The sequence below is a fragment of the Aureobasidium melanogenum genome, assembly GCF_000721775.1.
Source record: "Aureobasidium melanogenum CBS 110374 unplaced genomic scaffold scaffold_11, whole genome shotgun sequence".
Classification (NCBI taxonomy): Eukaryota; Fungi; Ascomycota; class Dothideomycetes; order Dothideales; family Saccotheciaceae; genus Aureobasidium; species Aureobasidium melanogenum.
In genome coordinates this window covers 544,907-568,004 of record NW_024470063.1, presented here as the reverse complement: position 1 = coordinate 568,004, position 23,098 = coordinate 544,907, and the positions used below count along the sequence as shown (strand labels likewise).

The following is a 23,098-nucleotide window of genomic DNA, read 5'->3' as shown; positions in this document are numbered from 1 at the left end:
CCTCGGAGACTTCTGGCAGAACTGATATGGGTTGATCTTCTTCAAGGGACCCCACTGGAAGAAAGACCAACATCAGACTGCTGACGAGAGAAGCTCGTATCAACACTACAGACGACTGGAGTGGCATGAGAAAGAGAAGAAGTGGTGGAGAGGGAAGCTGCTTTTATAGGCAGCACTGGTGGCCAGCGCTCAAGTCCCGCTTACATAAGCGCGGCGTGTTGGCGGAAGCTTCCAGCGCCCTGACTTTCACTCTGCGCTCGACAGAAGCTCACTTTCTCGACAAGTGAATGTGAATTCGAAAGTGATGACTTTTGTACTACAGAAACATTTTATATACATGCGCCACAACCGTTATAGATTTGTGGCGCAGATCTGCAAGGTTGACATGAACGGCTGGAACGTGCGTGTACTCTATCCGGTGTGGCTTCGGCGTCGCAAACAGAACTACAGTGCACAGGTGGATCCAGAAATATGGTCGACAAGACATGGCCAATCATCAAATAGTGTTTCAAATACTTACTGACTAGCTTACTACAATTCTAAGATAACTTCTACATGTCATTCATACCGCCGCAGCTCGCGAATGTGTAGTGTGCTTGGTTCTCACGAGAAGAGTCTCTCGTGAACGCACGTAACAAGCTCCACAAACAAGTAGAAGTCATTCAACCTGGCCTTGTTCTACAGAAACAACACATCTGTTGCGGCTCTGACAGAGGACAATCTAGAGAGTATGTGATTCACATCTTGTGTCCAGTTTTGGCTCAAGGAGCCTTGCTTGCTGCACCTGAACATGGTAACAGGGTTACCAGCCCGACGACCCCCCTCGGCGCACAGACCACGATGGTAGATGTCATTTCGGCTGGCTGGATGCGACAGTAGCTACAAGACAACAATCATGGCGAACATGTTTGGAGCTTTGAACAGATTCATCTCGCGCCTGGACGCCGATCCACAAGCTCAGAAGCAGACCGGAGGGTACGACACGTACGGATTCCAGGTGCTTCGCAACACCAACCCAGAGCTACCCCTGGAGCCATGGTTCGACTCAATCATTGGCATCAATGGCCGCACCATCGTACGCGCAAACGACCTCTTCGCACGGCGAAGTCCGACCGCTAAGACATAGCAGGATAACCCCGAACCCAGCCTCTTCGTTCAAGAACTGCGCAACTGCGCCGGAACCAACATCAGCTTGGGAGTCTACAGTGCCAAAGGACAGCAGATCCGCGAAGTCTTCATCTCGGTCCCTGCAGACAACTCGCCGCTAGGGCTCGCCTTGCAGTGGTCACCGCTCACAACAACCGAAGCCGTCTGGCATATTCTGGACGTCATCCCCAACTCGCCTGCCGACGTCGCTGGCCTGCTGCCCTACAGCGACTATGTTATTGGAAGCCCGGAAGGCCTGATGAGAGGAGACAGTGGACTTAGCGAGCTCATTGAAGACGTAAGGATGGATAGATCGTATATCTGGGGTTTGGACTGACATGACACAACAGTTCCTCAACCGCCCACTCCGCCTGTACGTCTATAACAACGAGTACGATGTTACTCGCATGATCACCATTACACCCACAAGAGGATGGGGTGGCGACGGTGCATTGGGCTGCGTCTTGGGCTTCGGAGCCCTCCACCGCGTGCCTGCTCCCCTGAACGAACCCGCACAAGCACCTGGAGAGACACTCTTCGAAACAGCCCGTTTCAGCAATGAAGAGCCTCGGTCGACGCCGACTCCAGCTGGCGACTTCCTCGTACCCGCCAATATGAATCTCAGTGCCACGACACCACCTGCAAGCATCGGCATGGGCGGAGAAAAGAGAGGTGCTAGGAAACAAAGAGTGCATCATGCTATATCCCCCACTGGTGGTCTTGATGACTATTTCGCCGAGGGAGAGCAGAAAAGTCGTGAGTTGGACAATGCTCCTACGCCAAAACCAACTTCAGGTCTGCCACCTCCACCGAAGGCAGGTGGCCCACCGAGAGCCACCAAATCGCCTGCCGTTGAAGCAGCTTCGGAAAAGCTCGAAGCAGAAGTCGGGGACGCATGATATATGCATCAGCAGGATAAGTAGTCATCTGTCGCACCTCTTCTGTCCCAGTCTTGTACACATTGATTGACGTGCACTCCTTTCTTGTTCGAATCAGCTGTTGGCGTGATATACGATTGCCCGCCATAATGTAACTATATTTGGCGTTCCTTCATTGCGTGCCAAGCCGAAGTGTCTTTCTGAAGGAGGCAGGAGTAGACTGGGGTGCTCCTACCTCGTTCGAAGCTTCAACATGTAAGCGTTTACTCAATTGACGCTGTCCGACTCTCCATCCTTCATACACATCCCATCATCCCCAGCAATTTCATTGTTCGTTGGCACTTCTTATCACGATGCGTTTCCCATTCATCGTTGCATATCTACTGGCTCTTGCATGCATCGCTACAGCATCTATTGACGTCTGTGCTACCGCTTTCGGAGACCAGGCTCCGTCAGTCGTATTTCCCAAAAGCTCAAAGTTCGCCATTCTCCTCAAGCCTCTTCGCGGCGTCATCGATGCCTTCTTCAAACGACTTCCTCACAAAAACAAGAAGGAAACTGAACGTCAGCCATGGACCATCATCACTTATCCGAGCTACGCCCACAAGACCGAGGATGGCTGGAGAGCTCACATTCACGGCAACGTACACCACCGCCAGCCCTACGACGAGGTTCAATTGAACAAGATCCTTAATGGTTTCCTCATCCGTACTCGCCTCGAGGTCAAGAAGTGGAAGTTTTGGGAAGCTGACTACCACACGCTGGATGAGAAAGAGCTCGCACAAGGAAGGCCCCTGGCGCTCGAGGTTGCCTCAGTACCCATCAACCATGCTACCATTGGCGTCACCATTGATACTTGTGACGAAGGCTCCATTCTTGGGGTTGCAAGCAATCAGGAAGGCTCCTTCTATGGCACAACCTCAATCTCGGACTCATGTGCTCTCGCGAACAACAAGAGCTCCATCGAAATTCCCTCTCGGAACTTCTCCCTCGTCCCCTGCAATCTTCGCAGCGGCATAGACAAAGACGTCCCAAACTCTGCGGAAGTCTTGTTCGTTCCTCCAAGAGGTATCACCGTAATTGCCGACCTAGATGACGCACTGCGAGTGACGGACACATGGAACGTGAAGCAGACACTCTTGAACGTTTTCGTTCGTCCGTTCAAACCATGGAGAAACATGCCAGAAGTATTGTGGGATCTCAAGAGACGCATCGAGGCTGAAGGCCAGAACGTCCACTTCCATTATCTGACAGACGCTCCCGAGGCCATATCCAGCTCTTACACCAATCACATCTTCGACATGTATCCCAAAGGCTCGTTTGACTTTCGTCCGATGAACTTCACCAAGACCGGCGAGATGATAAATGCCCGCAAACACAATATCAGGAGACTCATGGAGAGCTTTCCTGGGCGAAGATTCATCTCAATATACGACACCAACACCAACATGAAAAGGTTCCCAGAGGCTTTGGACGACTTCTATCCTCGCATTCAATGCCTCCTCATCCGAGACATTTCGGCTACTGAAAGGTCCAACTGGGTCACCCCTGACACTCGCCGCTATATCGATCTTGATGATACAGAATACCTCTTCTTTCGCATCCCAGATGACCTCAAACGACTTTCAGGAAAACATTTGGCATCGCTTGCACCGCAGAACGATGGAGTGCCAAAGACCTTCGGCTGCTTTGACTCCGATCACAAGTTGGTCCAGGCCATGGAGCCAAGTACTTCACGATGGACAACTGTCAAAAGTTTTGCCAGAGCGGCTTGGTGGAACATCAAGTGTGCCGCAATCTTGCAAATATGGAGACCCAATGAGAAATGTCCTTTTGACCGCATTCCGGGTGACGAATATTACGATGGCGTGGTAGAGCCATTCGTGGAACTGGAGCCCTATACCGACAACATGCCTTGGCAAGAGTTTGCCGTTTCGAGTAGCCCAGACGGAACAGCAGAACCAGAGCGCGAGGACGATCCAGAAGGCAAGGAGGACCCGGATACTGAGAAAGAACACGACAAGGACTCTGATAGCGAGGGAGAAGGTGAAGAGGATCCAGATGATGATGATGATGACGACTCAGACGATGACGATCCAGATGATGATGATGACTCGGACGATGATGATCCCGATGATGAAGACACTGACGACGAGTAAGGAGAGGACGAGGGCCACAATGAGGAAGTTCACGACAAGGTGGAGCACGACGAACATTGATAAAGTACCATGATTTTTGCAGAATCCTGAATCAACTGCATCGCCTCAATTTTGCCTCAATTCCCTCTTGCAACGCGAGCGTGACTTGATGTAGTATGCCATTCAAACGTTCTTCCAGATCAATTCGTCATAGCCAGCTTGCATCCACCCAGTATCCGATGCTCGTTGCCTGTAAAGGTTATATCTCGTTTCATCAACGAAAGTCATCGGTTTCTGCTCATGACCTGGGTTCAGAGGTTATTAATCAAAGTCCAAGTCACGTATTGATCGAGTCGATACCCATCACTCATCCTTTTGACAATCACGGCTTCTTCTGCAGTCTGATGGTCTCAACAAAACTCCATGAAAAAGGTTTCGTGTATTTCCATGGTTACGATGTGATGGAGTTTGGCACATGAGATGTAAATAACGGTTCTTTTTGAAGAGGATGATACATACTTCTTCTATCATAAACTCCGTCCATGCAACCTTTCTCTTTCATCGAGCAATGACAATATCGACAATAGTCCGTGCCATCTTGAGATAACGCCATAACACCATTCCAGACTCCTGACAACGCCTGCTAGCCAGTTCAAAGCAATGCATCCACTCAGAATCTCTCACACGGAGATCGGTAGTTAATAAGGAGACCAGCGCTGCTAGTACTGCATCCCTGCGCCACCGTAACTTTCCTGGCGATCATCGAGTGATCTGTAACTGCCACCTCTTCCTCTACCATTTCTGCCTCCTCTGCCGCCGAATCTGTTTCCTCGGCCTCCTCGACCACCGCGACCACCTCTGTTATTGCTGCCGGGCTTGGAGACACCACCGCCTCTGTTGTTGTGGCCGGTGTAGTTGCCACGACCAGGACCTGTGGGAACATTTGAGCCGAATTGCATGGCTGTGGGATCGAGCTGTGAGGGGTGGTGTGCTTGTTGTGACTCTTTCTGAGAGCCGCGTTCTGTGCCTAGAACTGGGAAGTCCTCATCGCGGTATTTGTGTTGAGGCTTGTTGCGAGTATTCGAGGCATTGTAGTCGTCTTCATGTGTTTCTGTCTCGATGCGAAGCAGAACCTTTTCACCAACGACTGTTTCGAACTCGAAGGATTGTTCAGGGGAGATGGGTTGCCAATTTGAAATGTATTTTGCATCGATTGGGCGAGCATTACTGCGTAGTGAGATGACGACAAGTGGAGTTGGGTTTTCCGAGTAGTAGCGGGCTCTTGGGTCTGCAGGTTCGACACGAGCAGCCCATAGCTTGTTCTCGAATTGTGAGATGCCGGTGACTTTCCAGGTCATGCGGTGACCAAGACCTCCAACCTTATTGAGGATACTCTGAGGAGCAGGACGAGGAGTGATGAGGATGTTGTTCGCTAGCGTACGCCAGTCGCGATCTGATGTGTTCTTGGTTAGAGCAGCAAAGCGCTCAGTGTCTTGTGGAGAGATAAGATAGCCAGTGTAGAAGACGTTGCGTTTGATGGCCAGGGGCACTAGTCCAGGCACTTCTCCGTCCAGCACAGCTTGGTTGTGTGTGTTGATCATGCGCTGGACTTCTGAGACTTCTACGATGGGGTCAAGAGTGGTTGATTCTTCTGTTACTTGTACAACGTCGGCGTGGATGGGGGAACGAGAAGACACGGAGCGATTGAAGGTATCGAAGAAGTCGCGGAATGCTTTTGTACTGTGCACTGGTCAGCATGGCAGGTAGCGACAAAAATGAAGTTGAGCGCACTGTTTTGGGCGGTCCTCATAGATGCGAATTTCGTCGGCGTCTGAGTACGTGCAGACGAGGTCGCGCAGCAGATCCTGCTTGAAAAGCATGGTCGACGAGAAGCGCTGGCCGGAAGGACCAACGGCAGGCTTCAGACAGACCATATCGAACTCGAGTTTCTTTGCTCTGAACATGCGCGTGACAAGATCGGCAAAGCCTCTCTCATTGCGACCTGTCAAGAGGACGGTAAGGGCATCCTTCTGCTCCATGGATAGGCGCACAAGATCGACAATGTTCTCATTCCACCAGCCAGACCAGGCAGTCTTTTCCTCCTCTTCCAGACCCTTGCCGGTTGACGCCAGAATATTCGCATCATGCCACCAACCGCCAGTCGAGATTTGTTCAAGTGCTTGTAGTGTTCCTATGCTCGGAGCGGCCCAGACTTGCTTGTTCGGTAAGGGACTACAGAATAGAGTGTTGTCGAAATCGTAGACATGAATGGCCTTGATCTTATCCATGTCCGGGAGTACAGTGGGGTCCTGGCATGACCAGCGTTTTAGACCAGTAAGGGTATGCTTCGCGTTTCCGTCCATGGTGGGAGTGGAAGGCGAGCGGCGGGCGATTGAAGACAGGTAGCGAGCGACAGGGGAAATGCGCATACAATTGTGGGATGGCAGTCTATGACGAGAACAAAATCTAAGGAAGCTGCGACTCGATTTCGTTCCAACAAGCCGAAGCCGATCAGCAAGGGTCGGCCCGCTCCCTGCATGACGTTGTTGTTGGCTCTTTCCTCTCCCCAGCTTCTTCCTCTTCCGTCTTCTCTTCCCCACCGTATGGAAGTGCAGAATGACTACGACCCATCACTCGGCTTCCGCATCAAGGGCAAGGCCAAATTACGAGAAGCTCCTCAGGATACCTGTGTCATCTGCCTGGATACCGTCACCGAACGTGCCGTCGCCGTGCCCTGCAATCACCTGAACTTCGATTTTCTCTGTTTATTGAGCTGGTCTCAAGAACACCCTTCCTGTCCACTATGCAAGGCTCCATTGACTGCCATCGAGTATGACTGGCGCTCTCCGACAGATCACAAAGTCTACACCATTCCTAAGCAAGAAACGCCTAAAACTCCTGCTGTCGCGTCCGCCACATCTCGCTTTCGTCCACCTCGCCGACGCCCTGCTACTTCGCATCGTCCGCTATACACAACCCCAGATGCCGCTCTAGCTTTCCGTCGTCGCATCTATGCAGACCAGAACTACAGCTTGCACGTAGGCACAAACCGTACCTCGCAATATCAAAACTTCACACCCGCTACTTTCGCCGCATCCCCCCCTCTCCAATCACGCGCTCGCCTCTTTATGCGTCGTGAGCTACTCGTCTTTGATTTCTTGGCCGACAACAATGCCAGACTTGGTTTTCTGATCGAGTACATCGTCGCTATCCTCAAGACAACCGAAATTAAAGATGCCTCTGGCTCTGCAAGTGCCTTGGTAGCTGAATTTTTGAGTCTCAATGCTGCTTCGCTGTTCTTGCACGAGTTGGAGGCTTGGTTGCGATCACCATACGAAAGATTGGAAGATTGGGATCGTCACGTTCAGTATGCGCCTAAGCGCCCTAGGTACTCTGATGGGTGACGACCCAGACATGAGCCAGATTGAATTACTTCAGAAAGGGAACGTCCACCTACCTTAAGGCTCGCATCAGATCTCCAGGCGAAGGCTGGCACATTCCTTATGCCATGTCAAGAACTATTTTACCTCTGGATAAAAGTTGCGACTGCAATGGCGTCGGACAAGGACAATCGATCGATTGCCATCTTGGCACGCATGAAAAGCGCAAAATGCTTTAATCGATGACTTGGTTGGATTGCACCCACGATTCACGCTGCACACCTGATCTGGGATGCCGCTACTGAAAAGGTAAACAGAAATGAGCGGAAATAGGTGGAGCATATCTGGCAGCTCACGGACGCAAGACAGCTACTGGCTAAATCTCAAGTCCGTCCCTTCTCTCCTCGCTTCACTGATGGCAGCCGAGATACCAATTGCGTTTGTCCACCAGAGCTGGTAGGAGGTCTGAAGCAACAGTCTGATATCATTCGTGGCCCATTACTGCATATTAGTGAAGTGGAGCAGTGAGTGCATTCGGGCGAAGTAAAATCAGCAACTACACTCATTGTGGTTATTGAAGAGGTTCAGTATCCTACATAGATACAAGCTCATGCCAGGGCGATTGCGGTGTTCATCTCCGGCGGGCGGTATATAATTTTAGCCTCAAAACTCTCCAACACCATACAACACAAAGTTCTCCCTCCCCTCAGGTTTCTGAACCATATCAGCGAATCACAAACCCTAGGACAGCCTTCTTGACCCTGGGGCCGAGAGATTTTATGCTGTTCTTATCGTGATACTTTCTTGCTACGGAGCAGGATCGCGCTTTTAATCAATCCGAGATGATGCGGGACAATCCTACACTTGGCTCCTGACCTTGGCCTATCTAGACCTCAACAACACCTCCAACCATAAATCGATTCCCGCCTTTCTGCATCAATTGGATCTTGTGTACTCGAACTCCATAGCTAACAACAAGATCCACCGAAAGTATTTCTTACAGGCTCGATGATGAACTACATCGCAAGAAGCACCCGAATGGGCGCAAGCTCCATGCTCCACAAGCACCTATTTCCCAGCTCCTCCTTGAACATTGCCAAAAAGTCAAAGTCAACCTTGACTCAGGTGTTTTCTGACAAAGCCATTCATCGTAAGCACTTCCAATTTATCCATTCACTTTCGTTATATTCTTCGGCTGACCTCTAATTATCGCAGCTATTGGTCCTTACTACGTATGCATCACCCTCGACACCTCCAGAACCACTGAGAGCCTGCAGGATAGTTAAAACTGATAATCACAGTCCCAAGCCATCAAGGCAAACAACTTCCTCTTCCTCTCCGCCCAACTCCCCGCCGATGAATCCTGCACTTTGGTCTCTGGCTCCCTCACCTCTCAAACCCACAAAATGATCTCCAACGCCCGTCATGTGCTTGAAGCCGGTGGTTCTGACCTTACAAAAGTGGTCAAGGTCAATTTATGGGTTCGCGATTTTCAAATGTTGGAAGAGGTTAATAAGGTTTATATGAGTTATTTTCCGCAGAGGCCGGCGAGGACGGTGCATCAAGAGGCTTTTTTGCTCAAGGGGGCAGATGTTATGATGGATTTGGTTGCTGTGGTTTGATGGGGAGGAGGACATGTGCGAGGGTTGGCTTTTTGGTTAGTAACTTGGTTACTCGAGGTATGAGTTGATCTTTGACCAGAACGATGAGTTGTATTATTGAAGCACTGTTGCAACTCACCGCGAATCAAGCCGTCATGTCAATTGATTGCTCAACTAGCATATGTACCATCAGAGGTAATGACATTGTCTCGTAATCATCCAGCAAACTCCTTCCAGCGCCTAGCTAATACAGACACATGATTCGAATATCACTCACCAGTGGCTCAAGCAGCAGCAAAGTTCAACGTCGTCTGTCCACGCTCTGGATCGGCCATTTTGTGAACACTCACATCCTGCACACCTTCGGTATACTTGCCCATAGCTTGAGGCGTAATGAGCACAAACTGTCTGCCAACAGACCTACGAGCAGCCTGAATCATCATCTTCATACTGATTTCTCTGTTCGCACTGTCCATAAAGACATCGAACTCGTCAAGACAGCGGATAGGGGAGCCCATGGCCTCCCAGATGGAGAGCAATAGGCAGATGGTCGAGAAAGACTTTTCTCCACCAGAGAGAGTCTTGGTCTGACGGCCCTTGTCGCTGTTCTTCGAGATATCAGGTTCAACGCTGATGTCCAGCGTCTTGTCGATATGATGGACCAGAATGCGACCACGGAAGTTGCGTTCAGACAAAAGATAGCTGAAGGTAATCTTTGCTCTGGTTGTGATGTGCCTGCGAAAAAGCTTCCAGCGATTCTTGCGATAAATCAGCGATGATTTGAGTTTCTGTAGCAGGTATGTCAGCAACTATGCGTGCATTAAAACAATTGAACATCAACGCACCTTCGCCATATCCTTCTGCGTATTCAATTCTCGCTGAGCACTGGCGAACTTCTTGTGTGCAGTACGCCACGCCGCATAGATTTCTTCGCGACTGCCACCGATGCTGTATGATGTTAGCTATGCTTTTGCTTTTCAGACGTGCAGGAGATGCGCACCTATCTTGGTATCGCCTGTGTTCTTCCTCGAGCTTCTCGAGTTTTCTGTCCAGAACTTCGACTGTATTGCCAGGTTCGACGACCACCCTGCGACTGACTTGCTCTGCTCCATGAATGTAATCTTCGTTGAGGATTCTCTCTTGTTCGACACGCTGCTCTTCAAGTGCTTCCTTGTCTCGTCGAGCAAGATCAACCATCTCAAGAGCCTCGTTCTTCTTGCGAAGCGCAAACTCCCGTTGCGTGGTCTTGTCTTCCAGCCTCTTTTGTGCTTTGGCGAGTCGTGCCTGGGCTTCCTCGACCTCCTTGGTAGCGGCATCAAGCTGCTGCTTGATCAGCCTGTTGTCTTGGCCTAACTTGTCCAAGGCATTGACGGAATCCATCATGGTATCATTGGCAGCTTGAAGATTCTGCTCGGCCTCTTTGTACTGCGCATGTAGCTCATCTAGCGCACCTGTATCATTGACAGCATCCGCATCGAGCTCGCCCTGCAGCTGTTCGATCCGATCTTCACATCGTTGCCTCTGCTGACGAAGATTTGCCGTTTCTCTATCATAGCGAACCTTGGCCTGTTTGGCGCGGGTGAGAGCAGTCTCTAGGGTTCGCAATTGGTTTTCGGCTTCCTGGAGGTCCCGTTTGGTGTCGTTCAACCTCTCTTGTGCGATGCTACAGATTGAGTTAGTCATGCCATCTTATCATACAATGATAGGACCCCTCACTTCAATTGTGCCTCTAGACTGGTCTTCATTCGCATCTGTATTGTCCAGGGTTTGACGGGACCCATTGAGATACCACCACTTCTAGTAGGCGCGTAACGCCAACCATGTCCGCGCAAATGTTCATGATGACACATGGTCGCTTTGACGTTTCGTGGGTGCGACTGAGCAAATCGATTGGCAGCCTCTCTCTGAGGTATCAGCACGGTCTGGTCAATGGACTGGTTGATGATGAGACAGTTGCGCACTGCATCATTGTCGATCTGTAACGAAGTAAGCTTCTTTGTGGTCAATCCTGGGGCTGAGATTTACCCACTTCCAGTACCCGTAGGATTGTATCGAGATGCTGTTCAGGCTCGTGCTGTGAAGTATCGATGTGATTTCCGTTGTTGATCAGTATGCCAGCGTGACTGCGAGTGTGTCAGTAACATACGTATTCTCGGGCTAAATGATGCTCACAGGTTATGTTGGTTTAATATTCTTGACAGCAATCTGCTGTCTTGAACATTTCTGACCACAAAGGAATTTAGTTGTCCACCAAAGGTTGTCTCAATGATTGATCCCCACTCTGGCTTGAGCAGTCTGACGTGCATGCCGAATGGCCCTACTGGCTGTTGCGTGAAACCGCGCTCGTTTTTGATTTGACGAAGAACGTTGTGGATCTGAGGTGGGTAGGCCTTGGCTTGTTGGCCTTGATCCTCTCGCAACCGTTTCAGCATGCTTTCTGCCTCGTGAACAGCTCTCCTCTTTGCTTCTAGGCCTGGTCCTCGAGCATTTCTCACGTCGTTTTGAGCTTCGGTGACGCTATTATCAATTTGCATCTTCTGTGCTCCATGCTGATCTTCTTGTTGCTTGATGTCTTGCAGTTGTGATCGAGCATCCTCGAGTTCGGATACCTTTTGAGCGTGGGCGGGACCGCTGGCGTTCTCGATTCTGATCCTTTCAGCATTGATCTTGTCCTCCAGATTGGTCATTGTTGCTTTCGATTGTGTGATGTCTTGTTTAATGCTCCTTTGCTCGGACTTCTTGTCGCGCATTTCAGCCAGGTTCGAATCGAAGATGCTCTTGGCTTCGGCGTGATTATCCTGTAGAGGACCCAGTTGTTCTTGCAGATCGATGATGACACTTGCGTTTGCTTCACGTGTAGAGTGTGATTCGTCATAAAGCTTGCTGGCTTGATCGGCTTGTGCTTGCTGCATGGCGATTTTGTTCTCGGCCTGATGAATTTCATTTTGAATTCTCTGCAGCTCGCGTTCTTGCTCTTCGACTTGAGCCCAAGCATGCTGCCAGCGCAGCTGGTTAATCCTCTCCATGGTGGTCTGGCTCCGGTCGATCATCTTCTTTTTCTGCTCGGCCGCTCTTGCATCTCTGCCCAGGATCTCGAGATCGGTTTCTCCAAGCTCACACCTGTGCTCGATAGTGTCCAATTGATCTTCGAGAATGCGATAGTCGCCATCGAGTTGCTCAAGTTGAGTGCCTTTGATGAAGAATTTATACTTGTCGTGAGGAGAAGAGCCACTGAGAAATTCTCGAGCCTTGTCTTGAGACAAAACGTTCATGGGGTTGTCCAGCTGTAGAGCGAAGAAGTCGACGATGTTCTCGAGCTCGGCTCTCTTGGTGGACATGGTCTTGCCTTGAGCGTTCTTGATCTTGAAACCACTTCCGCCTTGTGAGAAGTGTCTCTCGACTATAATGGACTTGCCATAATCGTTGGGGTGGTAGGCCATGTCACCATCGTTCTTGATCTTGACGGCGACGTAGGCCTGCTCCTCGCCAGACTTGATGAAGTTCTTGAGACTGCCGGCTCGATTTGTTTGTGCAGCTTTGACACCCAAGCAGATGGTGAGGGCTGTGAGGATGGCACTCTTTCCACTGCCATTGTGACCGATGATAAAGTTGATTAAAGGGCCAAGTTGGATACGGAGCTTGCTGTGACACATGAAGTTTTCCATGTAGACCTCTTCGATGATGCCCTGCTCGGCGGCTCTGTTCTCTTTGTTCCGCGAGTAGTGGCGTTGGACAAGTTGAGTAGCGCGGATCTCGCCTTCGGGGTCGTCGCCCTCGTCAGACGAGACATCGAGATGGAGATTGTGGTCGTCGTTGACATGGCTGTGGTATTGGTAGGTGTAGCCTCCGTCGACTTCGTCGGTCTCGAAAGGAGTCTCAGTCGCACGTTGACCGTTGACTCGAGCGCGCTTAGGTGAGGAGGGCGGAGAAGAGTCGTCGGCGTCTTGGTCGGGATTGTGTCGTCGCTTGTTCGCCATGGTGGATTATGCCTCCGAGTGCTGGCAGAAAGAGATTGAGGGAGCCAGCGATGGGCTCAACGGCTGCCTGATGCACGCTCGGAGGGGCAGAGTTGACTTGATCGAAGCAAAAAGTGAAGCGACAACAAGCTCATTTGCTGCGACTGCCGGGTGACGCGCAGCAAACGGCAGGCAGGCGCGATGCACGCGTTTCATGAGTGCCAAGACTCGTTCTTATCTTATCTAAAAGCTTGCACAATTGTGCATCTACCCGCTGTGACGTGTCGGACATTCAAAAAAGTCACCTGCATAGAAAGAGCTGGGAGTGCAGTGAAGAGGGATCATGGGTGCTGGACAGTCCTCGACGAGCGGCGCTCAGGAGGCCGCCCCCGAGGCACAAAAGACGGGCTACTACACCCTTCTCGGTATTGAACGCGATGCCACCGAAGACGAAATCAAGAAGGCCTACCGTCGAAAGGCTCTTGAGTTACACCCTGACCGCAACTATGGAAACGTCGAGTCTGCCACCGCCTTGTTTGCCGAAGTCCAATCTGCCTACGAAGTTCTCTCGGATCCGCAAGAAAGAGCTTGGTACGATTCGCACGAGTCTCAGATCTTAAGAGGAGATGATCCAACTACTGGAGGCTCTGGAGGTGGCGAGTACGAATATGGCAACGTGAAGATGACAAGTGCCGAAGATTTGGCTCGTATGCTTCGAAAATTCAACAGCGGCGTCGAGTTCACCGATGCTCCCTCAGGCTTCTTCGGCTTCCTTCGCGAGACGTTTGACCAGCTGGCTAAAGAAGAGGAGGCTGCTGCTCACTGGGAAGGACTTGATCTACCTGACTATCCCTCCTTTGGTCACAAAGACGACTCATACGACGATGTACCCAAGTCCTTTTATGCCGTCTGGCTGTCTTTCAGCACCCGCAAGTCCTTCGCCTGGTGCGACAAATATCGCCTATCCGAGGCACCTGATCGTCGCTACCGCAGATTGATGGAGAAAGAGAATCAACGCTTCCGAGAGCAGGGTATTCGCGAATTCAACGAGTCCGTTCGCGCTCTTGTTGCCTTTGTTCGCAAGCGAGATCCTCGATACATTCCCAACACTCAAACAGAAGCCGAGCGACAAAAGGTCCTCCGAGATGCTGCTGCCGCTCAGGCTGCAAGAGCAAGAGCTGCCAACCAGGTCAATACAGAAGACTCTGCCATTCCAGAATGGGCACAAACAATCACAAAGGATGAGCATGAAGGTGTCATTGGTGAGAGCGAATCAGAGGTCGAGGAGGTCTTCGAGTGCGTTGCATGCAAGAAGGTCTTTAAAAGCGAGAAACAATGGGACGCCCATGAGAAGAGCAAGAAACATCAGAAAGCTGTTCAAGCATTGAGGAAGAAGATGCAGAAAGAGAACGCAAACTTGAATCTGGACAGCGAGCCAACAAGCGGAGACGCCACACCACTCGATGTTGAAGACTACGAACCCCTACCCGAAGACCAATACCCTATGATGGAAGACGAAGCTTTGCCAGAGGACGCATATCCCATCATGGATGACGATACTGCAGCAGACATGGCAAATCTCAAGTTGCAGGACGATTTGTCTGAGTCCGAAGATGAGGAAGCCACACATTCTGTCAAGACTACAGAAGCCAGCGAAAATCCGACAGAGGAGACCGCAGACACGATCGATTCCTCAGACGACGAATACGCTCCAGCATCTCAAGTCAAAGCTCGCCTCGGTCAGGACCCTGCTTCGATGCAAGATACCGTACCTAACATCGAAGATCCTGACTCAGACGCTACTCCTGCACAAGCACCAAAGAAGGGCAAAGCTGCCCAGAAAAGAGCAAAGAAGGCTGCGGCTGCCGCAGCTGCATCCGCGGAGCAGGAAGAGAACAAGTTCAAGTGTGCAACGTGCGATGCCATGTTTCCTTCCAAAACCAGACTGCATCAGCACATCAAGGACTTCAAGCATGCTGCCCTCAAGAGTGTCACTTCTGCTGGCGGTACAAAAGGCAAGAAAGGCAAGAGATGATTTGCAGTCACATGCATAGAGTCAATTCTCCCCCTCCTTTTTTCTGTCAGCATCTACGGCCGTAGTCAGCGTCCATAAGATTCCACGATTCATGCATGGGAATTCTGTCCCCAGTAGATCTACGACCTGGCCTTCCATTCAAAGGACAATCCTGGGTTTGCACAACCTCGAGCATGGCAATCCAACAATAATCTCAAGTTGAAGGTCTTGAGGTACTTCTTCGATCTGATCAGGAGAGAGCATCATGTCCACTAATGTCGCGGACCATTGTTATACATGATATATTCGCAGAGGAGATCAAACACTTTCGGGACCTTTGCAATCCGAGAGTCCAGTGGAACGTGTATGGTCGCCAGCGAATACGATACGAACTTGCACGGTTTGTCGTGCATGCCTTGCAACCGTTCCTACCCTGTGTCAACACACGTTTCTGCTGCAGTAACCTGTATGGGAGCGTTTCATTGGCAAACTTTCAACTTTCGTTCAAGCGACTCCAAGTAAGCAATCTTTTGATTTTCAGGCAACTTGTGTCTGTCCGATATAGGACATTGTTGGATGCTTGGGATCTTGGTCTGGACAATCTGACTTGTTCGGTGACTACCCTATCGTAGCTAGCCAGACTTTGGACCAAGAAAGACAATCGAGACAGCGACGATTTAGCTTGACGGGAGGATCTGCTTCCGAATGGTAGAGCTGGCGCGATATGAAAGTGGCCATGGAAATCATATTGTGAATCAAAAGTGTTTCAGAATCGGGTGGTGATAGCTCGCTGAGTGAGCAGACCCGGTGCATTTGGTTTGTGCTACATGCAGGTCGACTTTTCGAGTATGGTGGTTGATGTCGTTGTTTATGTAAGCTTCGCTCGCGCGAGTGGCTGATTTGGGAGGGCATACACATTTCTCGATCTTGCGCTTCAATAGTCGATGATCTGCTAAGAAGTTGTTCAGACACGCAAGCAGACTAAAACCTGCGATCCTGCCCTGTGCTACGAGGGATCTCGACCAAAGACAAACAGTTCGGAGCAGATCTGCTGTCCCTGATCAGTAATCTGGCAGGATAAGTAGCGCTGTACGTCGCATTTCATTGTTCATCTCCTTTTGGCGAGACTGAGGAAAGAACGTTCCAGAGGTTGAGGCTCAAATGGGGTTTGCATCGATTGGCCGAAAATCACTCTTTCCTTTGTGGTGGGGCCATTCAGTCAATCTACCGCACCATGGCCTGAGAACTCAATCCACAGTGCTACTGTCAACACCAGAGCATCTATGCCCCCTAGCCACCCTCAATCATTTGACTATGCCACGACTGGGTTCGTACTCTGCAGATCTCTCACTGTGCTCTGTTGCTAGAGCTTTAGTCAATCACCAAACCGAACCCCAGTGCCAGATCTGGCCCCGGACCTCACCCCGCCACGCACCCCTCAATATCGGCCGCCAAACAGACATCAATGAGCCATCTCAGACTACGTGTCATTAGAATGATCAGTTTACCACAGAGTCTGGTGTCATAGTTCACTCTACGGACGCAAAATCCCTCGATTCGATACATCCTCCACATTCATCAGCCTTGCCAGTACGTGGAGCATATTGCAATCACTTGAGAGAGCCTCATACGCATATAGTATTGGTTATGCCAGACGAGTTCGCTTCAAAACAGGATTTTGCGGCAGACATCAGCGAGCTTTACTGTTTGCAGTCGATGTTACAACTTCTGCTATCAACAATGGTGCTGTGTAGTTGAGACATCTGGAGAATCGTACATCTCAATCACCTGTAAACTCTGACAGAACCCACACAATCTCTTGGTCGGTCACAAAGCAGATCAATTGGACACTCTAAAGCGAGACTTGCACGTGCCCTTTGCCGCTGACGTTGTCCGACGGACATCGAAGATGAGCTGGCGGAGAACACAGCATATAACAATGGTTCTTCTAACGAAGCTATAACCACCATACTCTTTCCTTGTTATCTATCTTTCAAGTCAAACAACCTGGTGTGGTATACTTCGTTCATCGACAGCAACATACGACAGCATGAAGATCCTTCTTCTTTGTACAGCACACAACTCTTTGTCACAACGACTGTACTTGACTCTGACTCTCAAGCACGAGGTTACTGTCGAGTATGCATTGTCGACAGATACCATGATCGAGGCAGCTTCTCTTGCCCATCCACATCTTATCATCTGCCCCTTTCTTACCTCTCCGGTCCCCGCGGAAGTGTACAGCAAGTACATGACCTTGATAGTCCATCCTGGTGCTCCTGGAGACGGCGGTCCCAGCGCTCTAGACTTCATGCTTATGGGCGAGGATGGGACCGACGAAGACATACAAAGAGTTATCGGCAAAGATTTGTGGTCCGAACATGGTCGCAGCCACTGGGGTGTAACAGTCTTGCAAGCTATTGCAGAATATGATGCAGGTCCAGTATGGGCATGGGAGCAGTTCAGCGTCAACATCGACAATCACACTACCACTAAGTCGAGTCTCTATCGAGGAGACGTCACACGAGCTGCCTTGATAGCGTGTTCGACCGCCATCGAGAGGATCAAGTCCGCTGCTAGACAAGTTCAAGACACAAAGGCTGGCGACGTTGATGACCGGGAATGCATCAACCCTGGTTTGAAGACCAAACCCGAGTACGGCACCGCTTCTGCCAGCACTGGCGAGCCCTTCCTTGGCGGGCACACTTGTCCTCTTCCTCTGCTGAAAGCTGCTAATAGAGGCTTTGATGTCAATCGCCATGGCGCCGTGATGATCTCGAGACTTATACGAGCATCAGACTCGCAACCAGGCTGTCTTACTAGAGATTTCTCTCCGAATCTCTATGTCTACGGTGGTTTGATTGAAGATGGCGAACACATGTCAACCATCGATGTCAAGCCAGGCACATTCATTGGTGTTCGCAACGATGCTGTGTGCTTCAAGACCCTTGATGGCAAGGGTGTTTGGATAACTCATGGTCGACGAGTCAAGAAGAAGACAGACCCCACGCTCTGGCCAAAAGTGCCTGCCATACCATTGTTCGTAGATCTTGGGATTGTAGATCCCAAGAAACTGCCTCAATATCTTCCTCTCTTGCCGAAAGACTTTGCAAGACTCAACTATCCAACATTCCAAGAGATCTTTATCGAGTACGACGAGATAGCGACAGGTCAACGTGTCGCTTATCTGACTTTCGATTTCTACAACGGAGCAATGAGTACAAATCAGTGTCGTCAGATGTGTGCTGCTCTACAAAGCATTCTGGAGACACACACGGAGTTGAACCCTTTATCAGCAGTTGTTCTGCTGGGAGGTACCTACTTCTCGAACGGCATACATCTCAATGTGATCGAAAGCAGTCCGGATCCAGCCCACGAGTCTTGGTCCAACATCAACGCGATCAACGATGTAATCCTTCTAATTCTACACGACTTTGCTGTTCGCGGAATCATCACCGTGGCTACGCTTCGAGGCAATGCTGCTGCTGGAGGTGTGGCGCTCGCTGCTGCCGCTGACCTCGTACTCGCTGGCGAACACGTTGTCATCAATCCTGCGTATCGTGCTTTGGGGTTGTTCGGTAGCGAATATCACACGATTACATACTATGGTAGAGCAGGTTATGAGACCGGTCACCGCCTTTTGCGTGATATGGTGCCTGTATCAGCTCAACAAGCCAAGGATATCGGCCTCGTCGACGTCGTCTTGTCTGGCTATGGAGAGTCACTAGATACCGCCATTCGCAAGCATGTCAACGAACTGGTCTGCACCAACCAAAAACCCGGCCAGTGGAAGGACAAACTTGACCTCAGCCCTAGCGGCCTCGCTGCCGCCCGCATGCATGAACTGGGCGAAATGGCCAAAGACTTTTGGTCTGCCCGCTCCATCCGCTACCACTCACGCCGCAGCGACTTTGTGCGCAAAGTCAAAGCTACAAAAACGCCTTTGAGGTTTGCACGCCACAGACGCAAGGTTGGCGAGCTTGATGAAGAAGAATCTGATAGCTTTGACTTGATAGAGACGTTTGCGATGTTGGTGAGGAAGACGCAGGAACAGGCTATGCAGCAGACGATTGAGCAGTTGAAAATGCAGGCGAGGAGGGCGAGTACGCCTAGCACTGTTGAGGAGAAGGATAAGCGGCAGTTGGAGATGTTGTTTTCTTGTTATTATAGTTCTTGATGATTCATGAATGGAGTGACATAGTTCGTCGAATGGAATGGTCTTGCATACAAGAGTTGCCAGCTTTGTTTGTGCTGTAGAAGCCTTGAGTAGCACTCCTTGCTCGCGTCTTTTGAATCGCGAACTCGTATCTATGTTTCGAACATCTTCGTGGCCGGTGAGTGTCGTTGAGGACCACAACATTCTTCCAGCAAAAACAGTAAAAGAAACCACCCCCTCCAGGTGGAAAGAAACCCGGCAGCCTCCGAGTTCTCTTATTCAGATCCAAGTCCTATATGAATCCAGATTGAAGTCCAAGTGTATGTCCAGGTTCAAAGTCCAGATCCAAGAAGTGAAGAAAGAGATTGCCTATCGCGAGGTTCGAACTCGCGTATAGGGGTTGTTGAATGTCGGCGCCAGCCAAGTGGGCCAAACACACCTAGGCGTGTAAGGCGGGACCCTTGCTTGGCTGGGGACGAGAGGAAGGAAGATAAGGGGGGGTTTTATGGGTAGAAGAGGGAAGTGAAGTGAGAGGTGGGTTGGTGGGATAAGTGAGATCGCTGATATGGACCTCAGAGGCACGGATCCATCACTCACACGCCTGGTACCGTCGATCTGACCAGGGCCTTTGCTCCCAAAATGACCATCGACAGATGAAAGTACATTTTAGTTGTTCGATATCAGCTAGTAGCATGTTTCCAGTCACATCATAGCAGAAGAGGAATAAAACAGCCACTACGCTAGGTAAGACTATATGAATGAAGACTAGAAGCGTATGCACGATGGCTAAAAGTATCTCATGCGATAGGAAACTCCTGGAGAAGACGACGGAGATCAGATATAGTTTTCTGGTTGAAGGTCTTACAATCGTGGAGATCTGTGGGACACTACAGAGCCCTCATCAGAGCCTTTGCCGTATTATTTGATTAGTGTGTACAATGCAATAGTATCGACGGGCCATGGTGATCTGAATGATGTTTATTCTGACGTCTGATCACTGCATCTCCTGCTGACGGGCTTGCAAAGCGGATCTTGTCTTTGATCGTTTTGACTCGGTTGAAGTAGATCCAGACCTTCTGACGGTATCTGGCGGCATCCATCCTTAGTTCAAAGTTGTCAAGAGATTTTCACATGGTCATGCCATACAGAAAGAAGCTCTCGACATGGTAAAGCAGATGGTCAAGTCAAGATGAGGTTGGGCCAGGGCAGCGACGAAAGCCCTGGCGCTTGGACCACCACGCGGCCGCGTTTTCTGCCGCCCCGGGCCCGAACATGCCCGCCACCAGAACCTCTTGTCCACATCGTTCAGCAACAACAATTTCGTTCGTCTAAATCACGCGTTGGGGAAAACGATGTTGGACGACCAAAATCGCGTAGAGGAAGTGGATACCGACGATGAAGGAGCACAAGATTTTGGCGGCTTCGGAGGAGGCGAAGGCTTTTCTGATTTCACCAAACGCCTACCGGACGATTGCATTGAATACACAATTTTTGTCATCGATTCGAAACTCAAGACCGACTATGCTCGCCGAGAGAAGCTGAAAGCTGTTCAATCAGCTGCTAATGCTTTACTCAAAAGTGCGGACCTCAAGGATTATATCTGGCAACGCGAGAAATTCCAACTAGACTTGATTGATGCCAGGATCGACTCTAGCCTCAATGGCAACGAAGCTGGAGAAGCGTCAGAAGAAAAGTTACAGATCCCTGGTCACGATTACTACCTTCATGGACGAACCAATTTTGGCGACTCAATAGCAGACGAATGGTTAATTGTGTGGCTCCTTCTCGATCTCAGCCAACGGCATACCTCGGCATGGATTCAAGTTCGAGATCCCGATGGTGAATTTCTGCTCGCAGAAGCTGCGAATGCTTTGCCAAAATGGTTGGAACCTGAACTTGCCGACAACCGTGTTTGGATACATCGCGGACAACTTCACATCATACCACTACAAAGAAATGCTGGCAGTGGAGCATCAGGACCCACAACTCCTGGTATCTCTGGTAACGTCGACATAGCACAAGCTTTGCTGTTCTTGCAGCAAACTCCTCACTCGACAATGCACTCGCCCATGATTGAAGAGGAAGCTTTCCACCGCTTGAGAGACTATCCAGCCGCTATCTCGAAGAGCCAACATAACGCACTATTATCTGTACCTCGCCGTCTCGCCTACCTCCTTCATCGCAATCCAGCCTACGTAGCCCCAGCTATCGAGGCATTCTACCTTCGCGATCCCATCGCTGTGAAGCCCCTGGCCACAAAGGACACGGCTACTCTCCAATTCGCTCCCGAAGATTTTGTCACTGTGAGTGTGCGCTTTCCCAAAGTCGGCTATGCACAGCTCGTGAGTCAGGACTTCCCTCCACCGCTAGCTTGGGTAGGCATAACTCCTCACATCCACAAGAAGCCTGTTCTGTTGGGTATGAAGCTATCTTGTGGTTTCGAGATGATGCTACGTGATCCTCAAAATAAGAACAAGCGCGAAGTCAGAGAGATGAACATGCTACTTGAAGACGTCGAGGAAGAGGAAGACACATTACCTTCAGACAAAGAGATCAGATCATGGCCGCAGCATGAAGATGATGATAAATGGCTGGATATCGACTTTAACGACTTTGACAAAGAGCTCAAAGGTCGTAGTGGCGGGGTCGCAGCAGGCGACATGCCTGAAGGCCAGGGCTTTGGTGATAAATCAACACAAAAAGATCTTCAAGACATGGTCTCACGCTTCGAAAAGTTCCTCAACGAAGACGAAGAGACTGGTGCCGAGACCTTCTCCTCTGGCTCTTCGGCCTTTGATTCAGACGAAGAAGATGAGGACGACGAAGGTGAAGACAAAGCCGGCTCTTTCACAGATGCAGAGTTTGAACGAGCGATGCGCGAGATGATGGGCATGCCTGACACAGAAAAAGAAACAAACGGTTTGAATTCAGAAGCTAGAAAACTGGCTCTGGAAATGGAAGATGAGGAAGAAATGGAAAGAGACGACGAAAAAGAAGCAGAACAGATCTGGAAGATGATGCAAGAGATCCACGAATCAAGGAAAAATGGAAATAACGACAAGAGCAAGGACAAGGGTAAAGGCAAAGCATTCACACCACACGCCGCACCCGAAACGAATGCAGCGGGCAAGAACGTCAGATTTGAAGACAAGGTCCGCGAAGACATCGAGGGCAGAAACAAGAACAAAGGCAAAGGAAAAGCAAAGGCACGACCGGTGACTATCGATGATGAGAGCAGCGATGATGACGATCTACTTGCTGGTGAAGATGGAGACCCACATTATGAGATGCTGAAGAACATGCTCGAGAGTTTCCAGGGACAAGGTGGCATGGCTGGGCCTGCTGGCAATCTCATGGGCTTGATGGGCATGGGTAGCAAACTGCCGCGAAACTAAGACAAATGGTAGCATGAGCCTGCAGATGAGATGATCTGTCAGACATCGTCTGGTCTCGCTCAGCATATATCAAGTCATTGACAGGATTGATCTTGCGAATTTCTCTAAATTCGCATTTGTTTCAAAGTATATAACTTTGGTGAGTGACACGAAACAAACAAGACAATCGATAAGGTGACCTTTTACTTGTACAGCCTCAACGTCATTGAGGATACAAATCCTGAAATCAAAAGAGCGTTTCCAAACAATGCTGCAATCCCCAGCAAGCAAATCATTAAGAGTGATAGCTTACACATCATCTGGTTTTGCCCTGCGCGGATAGTGAGAGTGCGTAATGTGAGGAAGGAAGGACTATTGAGCATGGTCACTGCCAAACAAGGTAGAGACTGAACAATGTCTCATATCAGAAGGACTCCAACCCTTCAGTTTCACCT

At 50.1% G+C, this 23,098-nt stretch overlaps 9 protein-coding genes across 9 annotated transcripts; 7 read left to right on the top strand and 2 right to left on the bottom strand.

Moving 5' to 3' along the window:
• Positions 1-895: 895 nt before the first annotated feature.
• On the top strand, positions 896-2,045 carry M437DRAFT_75674 (GRASP55/65 family protein; the record flags this gene model as incomplete). Its single annotated transcript, XM_041026464.1, has 3 exons — positions 896-1,075; positions 1,130-1,444; positions 1,497-2,045. 3 exons carry the CDS (start codon positions 896-898, stop codon positions 2,043-2,045), a joined length of 1,044 nt encoding a protein of 347 aa, XP_040879571.1.
• Positions 2,046-3,061: 1,016 nt separating this feature from the next.
• Positions 3,062-3,649, top strand: M437DRAFT_33945 (uncharacterized protein; the record flags this gene model as incomplete). Its single annotated transcript, XM_041019262.1, has 1 exon — positions 3,062-3,649. A coding segment is annotated over one exon (588 nt), but the record flags the coding sequence as incomplete, so codon positions are not given.
• Positions 3,650-4,881: 1,232 nt separating this feature from the next.
• On the bottom strand, positions 4,882-6,525 carry M437DRAFT_49339 (uncharacterized protein; the record flags this gene model as incomplete). The annotated part of the gene is made up of 3 exons (XM_041021820.1): positions 4,882-5,136; positions 5,197-5,902; positions 5,954-6,525. 3 exons carry the CDS (start codon positions 6,523-6,525, stop codon positions 4,882-4,884), a joined length of 1,533 nt encoding a protein of 510 aa, XP_040879569.1.
• A 324-nt stretch (positions 6,526-6,849) lies between these two features.
• M437DRAFT_15814 (uncharacterized protein) lies at positions 6,850-7,536 on the top strand (the record flags this gene model as incomplete). Its single annotated transcript, XM_041018830.1, has 1 exon — positions 6,850-7,536. A coding segment is annotated over one exon (687 nt), but the record flags the coding sequence as incomplete, so codon positions are not given.
• A 1,017-nt stretch (positions 7,537-8,553) lies between these two features.
• M437DRAFT_66402 (YjgF-like protein) lies at positions 8,554-9,164 on the top strand (the record flags this gene model as incomplete). The annotated part of the gene is made up of 3 exons (XM_041024738.1): positions 8,554-8,692; positions 8,758-8,774; positions 8,844-9,164. 3 exons carry the CDS (start codon positions 8,554-8,556, stop codon positions 9,162-9,164), a joined length of 477 nt encoding a protein of 158 aa, XP_040879567.1.
• Positions 9,165-9,427: 263 nt separating this feature from the next.
• On the bottom strand, positions 9,428-13,120 carry M437DRAFT_49095 (DNA repair protein Rad18; the record flags this gene model as incomplete). The annotated part of the gene is made up of 6 exons (XM_041021779.1): positions 9,428-9,931; positions 9,989-10,091; positions 10,144-10,806; positions 10,860-11,119; positions 11,173-11,266; positions 11,316-13,120. 6 exons carry the CDS (start codon positions 13,118-13,120, stop codon positions 9,428-9,430), a joined length of 3,429 nt encoding a protein of 1,142 aa, XP_040879566.1.
• A 322-nt stretch (positions 13,121-13,442) lies between these two features.
• M437DRAFT_84874 (DnaJ-domain-containing protein) lies at positions 13,443-15,134 on the top strand (the record flags this gene model as incomplete). Its single annotated transcript, XM_041028182.1, has 1 exon — positions 13,443-15,134. One exon carries the CDS (start codon positions 13,443-13,445, stop codon positions 15,132-15,134), a length of 1,692 nt encoding a protein of 563 aa, XP_040879565.1.
• A 2,029-nt stretch (positions 15,135-17,163) lies between these two features.
• On the top strand, positions 17,164-19,187 carry M437DRAFT_84873 (ClpP/crotonase; the record flags this gene model as incomplete). The annotated part of the gene is made up of 2 exons (XM_041028181.1): positions 17,164-19,061; positions 19,130-19,187. The coding sequence occupies 2 exons, from the start codon at positions 17,164-17,166 to the stop codon at positions 19,185-19,187; spliced, it is 1,956 nt and encodes a 651-aa protein (XP_040879564.1).
• A 1,491-nt stretch (positions 19,188-20,678) lies between these two features.
• M437DRAFT_9734 (SGT1-domain-containing protein) lies at positions 20,679-22,664 on the top strand (the record flags this gene model as incomplete). Its single annotated transcript, XM_041029109.1, has 2 exons — positions 20,679-22,344; positions 22,432-22,664. Coding segments are annotated over 2 exons (1,899 nt in total), but the record flags the coding sequence as incomplete, so codon positions are not given.
• Between the last annotated feature and the right edge of the window lie 434 nt (positions 22,665-23,098).